This window comes from Phalaenopsis equestris, unplaced genomic scaffold, assembly GCF_001263595.1.
Source record: "Phalaenopsis equestris unplaced genomic scaffold, ASM126359v1 Scaffold000224, whole genome shotgun sequence".
In the NCBI taxonomy this organism is placed as follows: Eukaryota; Viridiplantae; Streptophyta; class Magnoliopsida; order Asparagales; family Orchidaceae; genus Phalaenopsis; species Phalaenopsis equestris.
The window spans coordinates 4372762-4383613 of record NW_018164666.1 but is presented as its reverse complement, the minus strand read 5'-3'; the positions used below and the strand labels follow the sequence as shown (position 1 = coordinate 4383613).

The 10852-nt window shown below is 34.3% G+C and overlaps 1 protein-coding gene across 1 annotated transcript; it reads right to left on the bottom strand.

Annotated features, from left to right (window-relative positions):
* Positions 1-5883: 5883 nt before the first annotated feature.
* LOC110023489 (probable receptor-like serine/threonine-protein kinase At5g57670) lies at positions 5884-8936 on the bottom strand. The gene is made up of 8 exons (XM_020722939.1): positions 8424-8936; positions 8069-8323; positions 7859-7979; positions 7758-7794; positions 7581-7660; positions 7372-7507; positions 7132-7281; positions 5884-6171 (listed from the first exon to the last, which is right to left on the bottom strand). Exons 1-8 carry the CDS (start codon positions 8623-8625, stop codon positions 6016-6018), a joined length of 1137 nt encoding a protein of 378 aa, XP_020578598.1. The 5' UTR covers positions 8626-8936; the 3' UTR covers positions 5884-6015.
* Between the last annotated feature and the right edge of the window lie 1916 nt (positions 8937-10852).

Sequence of the window (10852 nt, the reverse complement as noted above, 5' to 3'; positions counted from 1 at the left end):
CGACTGCTCTTAACTGGGAAAGATTTGAGTGGCGCACTGAATTGAGTGGCATATATGTAAATGCCCCAACAACAAATTGCATTCTGATTCCTTCATTTTGGTTGCCATTTTTGTCTGTTTCAAATACTCCAAGAATTTGCAAATAAAAGAGGGGAATAAGTGAAAAAAAAGTGAGAGAATTAGCGTCGTGGCCCGAAAAAATATTCCTTTCGGACTTTCGCAGATCTGGACGGTCAACTACCGGGCGCCACGTCCGCCGCTCATGATATGTATGGCGACGTGATACCTGGTAGTTGGCTGTCCAAACATTCAATGTCCGGAGGAAATATTTTCTCCTTTAGCAGGAGATGTTTCTCATTTATGTTTAGTTAGTATGATGCTCCCCTATGAATAATGATTTAAATAAAGTTTAGCCTTTTATTTTATTTATTTAAAAAATAATTGAAGAGAAAAATTGTGCAAAAAGTTTAAATTTACATAATTGAATTATTTTTTTTTTCTCTCTTAATAAGATAAATGATAATATGTTTCTGTCTACCTCATATATGCTAATTCGACCCAGATAGAATTTAAACTCGAGACCAAGAGGACTTACGCCGAAGCTGCTAACCAACATGCAACCACTTAAGCACAATTTAACTATCTTAACCAAAAGCCTTGTTAAAGCAAGACAAAATGCTCCTTTAATCATGACTTAATTTTATATTTGATGATACCTATAAGTATAAAATTAAGTATATTGTTAGATGTACAAATCAAATATACAGTTAAATATTATAAATAACAACTAATGAATTTAATCAAATTGTATTAAAATATATTAATTCAATGACGAAGATATAACTTGTTAGGCTTGATTAAAAGATGTTTTTGGTTCCAAATTTAAACCACTAACTAAAAAACTTGAAAAATATTCTAAAATTATCTCCAATTTTCACATACAATCCTAAAAATGATGGATTTTATGAATGTTATCTTAATTTTTAGATACATTAAATATAAATATATTATAAAAATTACTTTGCTCATGAGCTCATCATGATCACATTATCAACAAATAAAATATTTTTTATTTTGGCTGAAAGCAGGTGAAAATACTCATATAAATTGTAGCTGACATAAGCCTTAGCTGCTCATTAAGAGGGTTGGTGTGAGAAGCCATTGAATAACATGAAGAAAACCTCTACGGACAGCTTTCTATTTCTTAGAAGTCAAATCGAAGTTTCCAGAATGAAAAAAGTCAAATCGTTGCTTTTTTTTTTTTTTTTTAATTTCATTTTCTCGTTAGAAAGTTAGGAGAGTATTTGAACCAACAATTAATCAAATTAAAATTTAGAACTTTTGAATTTGTTTTAAAATAAATATAATATAAAAGAAATTGATTATTTATGTTATTTTCATTTCAAAATATATCAAAAATTTCAAGATCAATCTAATTAAATAATGACCAGAATATTTTAAAATTTTTTTAATGAGGCATACACTAATTATCTCTAATTATAAGAATTATCATGAAGCTTATCTTGGACTGATAGCACAAGGAAGTGCATAAAGCCATCCGTTGGACCAATTTGGTTCAATTTACTACTTAAAAGTAGTTAAACTTGAGCTATACATATACATCAATAAAATTTGCCATATGACTAATCTAGAAACACTTTTTAGGCAAAAAAAAATTTTCAAACTCCAATTAAACATCGTCCAGAACTCCAACTTTAACAAACTCATAGTCAAACTGTCTGGATCAACGAGATGAACATAATGACATTAAAATTTGTCCAATCAAAGTTAAATCAAGCCCATATCAAGTGATTAAACTACTTTTGGAAGCTTGGTGCTATTAATTGGAATATCATATGAATTTTAAATATGACGAGCTTATAGTCGAATCAACGAACCCAAGATCACTCAATTACAACAAAGTCAAGGCACTTGAATGTCCATCAAACAACATTCGATCGAGGGAATTTTTGTGGGTTGGGTCGTCTGATGGTACTAGCTGGACTCATTCCTTATTTGCATGGAGGTCTCTCACAGACTTTATGAATAGAGCCTTACCTCCTTCAAGAAAAGGGTCCTAGGGCTTGAAACGGAAGAAGAGTTAGACCTGAAGCTTGTTCACAAAGAAGAAGTTGAATTCCAATGTCGTTCCAGACCAAAATCTGTCGAACGTTTTTTCACCCCTTTAGGCACTGACCACCGCTGACCAACCACCATCGACCACCGCAGACTGCCCCTTGCTCCTTACAGTGAAGCTCTGTGCAGAAAATCCCAGAGTACGATGCAGAGTATCAAAACACTGTGTGGAATAACCACCAACGTCACGAGGTAACGAAACATTGTGCGGAGTGATCACCTACCCTACAAAGTAACGGACTATCCCATGGAACAACGCATTGTCATGAACACGGTGTAGTGATGCGCCATGCAAACAACCTAACATGCCCCTGACGACCAGCCATAATAGCGACTGCTCTTAACTGTTGTGCAACAATTTTTTGGCCCACGAACATTTTACTTTGAGGAATTTTGTAACTCTTTCATGCATGTGGGAGAAGAGCCAGGGAGTGTAGTCGCTAACTCATAGTAGATTATTTCAACTGAGTTAGATCCTTTAGTTCATTCACTTTTGGGTTTTTTACGCAAAAACTTCTAATATATTTATAAGTACTTCTATTATCTAAGCGTGTCGAATTTTACTATAATGCTAAAATACTAAATAATCACTATATATATATACCGTCTCGAATCTTTCAACACATATCATATATATAGTAACATACGTAAATAATCAACCTTATCTCTCTCTCTCTCTCTCTCTCTCTCTCTCTCTCTCTCTCGTATAATCAACCTTATCTCTCTCTCTCTCTCTCTCTCTCTCTCTCTCTCTCTCTCGTATAATCAACCTTATCTCTCTCTCTCTCTCTCTCTCTCTCTCTCTCTCTCTCTCTGTTTGTTTTGTCCGAATTACTTTTCTATATATATTTATTTTGTTTAGTTGGAATTGAGTTTTGATTATCTATACATTTTTTATTTGTTTTATTATATATATTACACGAATTTTAAAACTTAAACAAATGTGTTTTACTATGTGGATACATCTTGTTAACGATCTTAACATAATTTCTTAACGCATTAAAACATTTTATCGGGTTTAGTTTTAATATTAAAAGTGTAATTTGGATAATTAAAGATTCTATGTCCAATTTAAATTTCAAAGCTCTAAAAATGAAAAAGCAATATCTAAATTTAAAATTTTAACTCTAAATAATACATTTAATTTACTAAAATCAGCTGTCACCTTATTTTGATATTTCTAAAGTTTCAAATAATATGACTATCCAGTTGAAAATATATTTAAAGTATAGACTAAGGAAATCATGGTTTTATTTGTTGCAGATCATAGCTATTCATTTATTTTAGATCCTATTAAATGTTAATCATCTAAAACTTCATTTAAAACTAACATATAATATTTTAATATTTATACCTGATACGTCATCAACAAATTTTCATCGGCCGGCACGAATCTCGGTACAATTTTTTAAACACGAAACATTCAAACTTCGATTAAGAGTCAACCAGAGCTTCGATTTCAGCAAAATTATAGTCAAACTAATCGACTTGATGAGATAGACCTAATGATATGAAAGTCAGTCCAGATCAAATCATTAAACCACTCTTGGAAGATTTCTAGAGGCATTTGAAAGGTCAAACGGATGTCGAATCTAGCGAGTTCATAGTCAAATCGAGCATCTCGATAAGACGAATCCAACGAGTTCAAGATTGGTGAATTTCGACATTGTTAAGGCACTCAAATGTCCATCAAACGTCATCTGATCAAGGGAAGCTCTCCAGACCATCCGATCAAAATGGTTCATATTCTTGCATTAATTGCACTCAAAACACTATAAATAAGAGCCTCACCCCTCACATGAAAGGGGGAGGCTTGAGAGAGAACTTGAGGCTTTAAGAAAGAGCTCAAGTCCAACATCACCCAGTCATCGTAGACCTCCGTCGACCACCGCCGACCTCCGTCAACCACCGCCGACCTCTGTCGACCACCGCCGACCGCCGTAGTCCACCGCCGACCGTCGTCGACCACCGCTGATCTTTGTTGACCACCGTCATCTACCTTCGACCATCGCCGATCGTCACTGACTTCCTTCGACCACAGTCGACCGTCATCGACTATCGTCGACCACCGCTAACATCCATCAACTACTACCGATCATCATCGATTGTCGTCGACTACCGTCAATCACCGCCGACCTCCGTCGATCGTCAGTTGACATTGTAACTTGAAAAGCTAATAACATTTTCCCGTCTGCGAGACAAGGGGCCTCTGTAATCATCAACTCATAGTGGATTTTTTTAACATGGTCAGACCCCGTGGTTTTTTTACTTTTACGGATTTTCCACGTAAATACTTCTGGTGCCATCACTGGTTTTTTCACATTCATCTGAGTGTGTGTTGAATCCTCGTGCAACGCTAAGTCGATAATCCATTACTCTACCACCGCGAATTTTTCAGCACACATCAATACCCATGGCTTTTTCAGCTTACAATTAAGATTTAATATTCATTTCAAATGTTTGATAACTTTATATTTTAAAAAATATTTAAGAAACTATCATCTATTTAATTTAAATGATTTAAATTGATTAAACTTTTTCATCTATTCAATAAAAATAACAATCGATAATCAAGGTAAGATCATCAACTGGCGTGACTGAAAGTTTTGAAATTTTCGAAACAAAAAAGAAATCATAAAAGACTCTGAAAGGGAAACCAAAACCGAATATAAAAAGTATATTTTTATTCAATGACTTTTTACCGACTACTACTGTCATTGCTGGGTCTGAAGTCCTGGATGAGAAAAACATAGAGTTGTGTTAGGTAGTTTGACAGCCAGCGTAAATTTTGTGAAAAAATCAAGGCTTGAATCATTTAAATCTGTGTTATGGGATAAAGGCTTGTTATTGCTATTGTTGTTGTTGATTTTTTATTGACTACTATTTGGTTTCTTATAATTTAATTATTTCAATTTATAATTGTATTTTAACATGACCATTAACCTTTTTAAGTATAAAATAAATTTAAAAAACAATTGTTATTTATTTCATTTCTTTCTTATTAATAATTTTAGGTCGCTTACATATGTACGACCCAATTCTTATGTATTTACTTTATTTTCATATATTAATAGCACCCAAATCTTATATATCACGTCAAATCACCACCATTTAAGACATTTTTTTCATGGATAGGCAAGGTGGCATGTATGTAAAAATTGAATTTTATTTGTCAAATATGTAAGCACTTAGGAATTGAGTGGTATGTACGTGAATCTTATCTAATTTTTTCGTTTAGTTTCGCCAAATTCTCTTAATCAACTTTTATAAAGAATGCGTGGAACTAATCTATTCAATTATCATTAAGTCGTCCAAATTACTGATTAAGACTGGCTAATTCGTTTAATAAAAAATTAATTACATCCGGCATGTGCATTTTTGCAAACCAATTACAAATGAAACACACGATAACCCCATGCGTGTTCCACACACAAAAATTTCCTTTCTTGTCGGCTTCAAATAGTTTCTACCGCCACATAACCGTAAAGAAAACTATTCTTATAGTAAAATTTATTTTCCTAATTCTACATCTAATTATGTAATTAATCATTCTGATTATGTAACTCATTAGTCATCTTCACCCAAAACTATATAGACCAATAGTTCTAGAAATTTTATTTCATCTTTTTAATTATTAATTATACTTTTATTTTTTTAGTGGGATAATTAAGTTCACTGACCATATAAAAACAACATACAAAAAAACAGAAAACAACAACATTGCTACAAATGAGTGGTTAACAATATACATTCCTGCCCCCATCTTTTTAATTTTCCAATGGGGTTAGGTTTGGTCATTCATCAATCCATCTCCATATAGTTGTTTCATACATGTTCAAAACATGGATTAGATCACATAATACTAATAAAGTAATGCCGTTAGGAGCTGCCCATTGATGATAATGATGATGATGTTGGTGAGTCGCAATCATCAAGATCATTAAAAATCCAAAATTCATCATCCTCATCTTCTTCCGACTCTGGCATCTTCCAACGCTCCGACGACATGTCGCCGTTATTGATGATGTCCAACACCTAACATCATATATAGATTTGCTATGTTATGATAAGCGGCACGTGTTTCTACACATGTATATGTATATGTATGTATGCATCATTTAAATTCATATGACACGATTTCTATGTTTTTACAAATCTAACTCCTATATTTTAATTTTTTACATTTTACGCCACCAAAGTCTTTCATATCACATAAAAAATTTCATCATTTTAAGTTTTAAAAGGTGAAACAAACAATTTCATGCCTTGTTATAAATCACCATCATATTAATTAAAGTTTCCAACCTATAAACTATTGCTTACATGAGCATCATGTGAAAGATAGGTGTGTGTGGTCCTTTGCTGATCAACGTAAATAAGAAATAAGCAGAACTTTCTAATCTTAAATCTTATGGCTGGCTTTTCATGCGCATGAAAGCAATAATAGAAGCAAATTAAACATAAAGATGAAGACATTAATTGTCATTTTTCTTGAATTGGTCAAATCTTTCAAGCTGTTTTTATGTTTTTTTTTTTTTTTCTTACAAATTATGTTAGCTCTTAATCCAAAGCGACAGACAGAATAGTAACGTCAACCCTGAATATGTTTTGTTTTACTTATATATATATATATATATATAAGGCAATGTTCTTCTCATTCATACAGAAGCAACATCATATTGAGTAGCGGAAGTGACAATGAAAGAATAATATATAAGCATGGAAGGCTGTAGATCACCAAACTTTGATCAAATATTTTCCTGATACTAATCATTTTTTATTTGGAAGGTAAAGTTTTCTTATTCATTATTTAATATCCCAATCTTTCTTCACCAACACCAACAATATCTTTAACTTTTTTCCTAAATAAAATTATCTGGGAATTACTGTATATTATATCAATTTCAGTATGTTGTAATATCTGAATTTAAAAAAAAAAGATTTTTAATTAAATAAAAATGATAACAAATTATAACCATATTAGTTAGTGATTACCTGAGTCATGGAAGGGCGCCATGTTGCATTTGCTCTGATGCATAGGGAAGCTATGAAGGTGAGTCTCTTCAATTGATTAATATCATAATCCTCTCCTAACCTTGCATCTACTAACATTTCTAACTTTCCATCATTTAAATAGGGTTTGGCCTGCAATAAAATATCTTTATTTAGAAGCTGAAAGAGATGATAATGAAAAAATGATGTCATGAAACATATAATTATAATTCAGATGAATACCCAGCTAAGCAGACTTCTGTGGGATCCATCTACAGGTTTTCTCCCTGATATCATCTCCAATATGAATACTCCATATGCAAAAACATCAGTTTTCTCGTCCACAATCCCATGCGTGAAGTACTCTGGCGCTAAGCACCTAATTAATCATACATATATATTTATACATTATGCAGCTAAAATCTAATAGAATGACATGAAAAATGACCAACCCAAAGGTGCCTTCGATCGGTGCGACGGAGCGATGATTCCACTCTGATGGAAGCCATTTTGCAAGCCCAAAGTCTGAAATCTGAAAACAAAAAGAACAAACATTTAACATTACATGTTATCATAAAAATGTTCTATGCCAAAGTTGAGAACATTAATCATTATTTATGTAGATGAACCTGAGGCTCAAAGCTCGCCGACAGCAAAACGTTCGATGTCTTGATATCCCTGTGAATGATCCTTCTCTGGCATCCCTTGGTGCAGATAATGGAGGTTCGATGTCTTGATATCCCTGTGAATGATCCTTCTCTGGCATCCCTTGTGCAGATAATGGAGACCTCGAGTCGTTCCGACCACAATTTTATACCGGAGTTTCCATTCCATTGGAGGTGAATTTGCATCTGCATAATTGACATCAACGAAAACCACACATCAAGCTGAGTTTTTTTATGTGAAATCACTAGATTTTCTTCTTGAATCAGTTGCATACTATGGAGATTCGATGAAACAGAGCCACGAGAAGAGAATTCGAAGATGAGATGCAGGTCTTGATCAATGCAACAGCCCAAAAATGCAGTCACATTGGGGTGCCTGACATGACCAACAGTTCCTAGCTCTGTTAAGAACTCCTTCTCCTTCTGTTCATCGGTGGCTGCTGTTGTCAACCTCTTCACTGCAATAATTTGACCATTTTGGAGCTCTCCCCGGAAAACTTCAGCATAACCTCCTGTTCCAACTAAATTATCTGCACAGAATAAAAAAATATATATGATTTTGTAAGCAAACCAACAAACAAGTTGAGGACTTTAGACACGGGTGGTGTACTCAGTACACAATTTGATTACTTCGATGAAAACCATTAGTTGCTCTGTGAATCTCCTCATAGGAGAAGCATCTCCATGTGGGCTTCTGCGCTGGCTTCACTGCAGGTTCGTCCTTGCCGGAAATAATGGCAGTGCCGGCAGAACGCTTCTCGCAGATGCGGGAGGGGGAGGGAGAGAAGAAGATGTGCTTCAGGCTTCTGCTTCTTAGATACAACTGTTTCATTCTCCAAATACACTAAATCTTTAAGCTTTAGGAAGAAGAACAGAGAAGAAAAGAGGAAATCTGAAGAAGAATTAAGCAGTAAATTGAAGAAGAACAGAGGATGGGCTAAGCAGTTATAGCAGAAAGAGCTTACTAGAGTAAACCAGGTTACTGTATGGATATCTGTTACTATAAGAAAAATGAAAATGGTGACGAACTGTTTTTTCTGTGAACGAATTTATGGAGGTAGGGGAGGGAAGTTGGCTTATTGGTGAGAATGATGGAAATCAATCAGGGCCGTTGATTTGATAGATTTGATCCATTAATTATGCCCAAGATGCTTGGAATTCCTTGGTCTCGTAGTAATTGCAGAGTAGCGGGACTCTTTAACGTTGAAATCTGTAAGAGACCTTAGCACTCCAAGGTTTTTGCTTAGCTTGCCAAGATTTGATTTTATATCATTACTAAATTTGTATTTATAAGAAAAAAAGAGTTTTTTCTAAATATTTAAAGGAATCAAAATTATATTTTGGTCCAAGTTCATGACTAATCTAATAGGAATATTATTTTTTTTCAATAAGAACTTAGTTGTAATATTTCTTTTCTTATCTTTTTGGATTGCCATTTCGATGAATGCATGAATGAGAGCAAGCTATCTTATCCATGATGGATTTTGTTTTTGTAACTCAAAATTGATCAATTAACAATACTTAATATCTATAAAGAAGTGAAAGGATCGGTAGATAAATTCTTGTGGTGTGCTCGTAAATTCATGTGATAGAGTGATATATTGACATGCTAGTGTTGTACAAACATCAGACCCGAAAAACCTGATAGCATAATGAACGATGAGACGTAACCCAGTTGAAATGATTTCACTATATTGATGTTGGTTATGAGATTTTATCTGCTCTTGACCAGCCAAAAGCAATATTACATAAGTGAGAGTTGTCAACTTGACTTTTGCTAACAGTAATGCTTTGGAGAAGTGGGGGCGTCCTAATGCATGAGTACCATTATCCATAATATTGCATGAATTTAAACCACGCCATTAGACAACTTAGAGTGGTCCTTTCAATTAGAGGAGGTTTTATGAATATTTAGGTTCTTTAAAGATGCATGAGTTAAGTGATCTTGGGTTTGTTGGATTTGTCTCATCGAGACGCTCGAATTGACCATAAATTAGACAAATTTTAGAGATCATTTAATTCTCAAAATATATTTCAATGCTTCTCATTATGCTTTAAGTCTATGATCAAGACTCACTTGGGCTCATATCGAACCATCTTTGATGACAATTGACTCTTCTTATTAGTATACTTTAGCTCAATTAGTATAAATAATTCTTGATTTGTTATTTGTTGCTCTTGATTGATATGTGTTTTAAGGTTCGTGCATGAATAAGATAATTTATGGCGACATATACATATGATGTATATATATGAAATTTAAACTGATTGACGTCGAAGTGAATAAAATAGCACAAGAAAAATCACACCAGAAAAGAACATACAGATTTACGTGGTTCGACAAATTGTCAACATCCACAAAGTTGCAGAGGATTTTACTAATTGAGGAAATTACTCCTTTTGATCACGTCGAAAATTACAAGAAAGATATTTCTTACTTCCTCTCTCAATATCCGAGAGCCACAACAGAGGACAAGTGCAAAGAAAAGGAAACACCATAAGCAACAATTCCTTCTTACTATCTTCACCTCAAGCAAAAACTCCTTCCTGACTTCGTTGCAAGAAAGAACTCCTTCTTCTTGTCCTCAACACAAGCAAGAAATTCTTCCTTCATGTCTTTAACGCAAATCCTTCCTTCCTGTCATCAATGCAAGAACAAAATCATTCCTTCAACATTAGCATAAACTTGCGCATAGGGAGCGGAGGAAGAGAGTTTCTGTTTCGCAAAACAAGAGATAGGTGAGGCTTCAGTTTCGCGAATATATGCGAACCGAACGTGACGTGGGGCGGGAGACGTTCGAGTAATGGAAGGGAGGCGGGAGCAGTTTTTTTTTCATTTTCGTGGACCGTCTAAACTTAACAAATCTCCTACTTGGAGACCGGTACATAGACTACAACGTTCTTCCTCCTCAAACTGATATCCTCTACTGGTGGCGTAGTCCTTTTCCTCAAACATGTTGTCATCCACCTCTGCAACTCAAGGCCCATGTCTTCACACCAGAAGACCAACTGAAGCTACACACAACTTCAGTTTCTCCAGAGTAACACCCTTTGTCAAC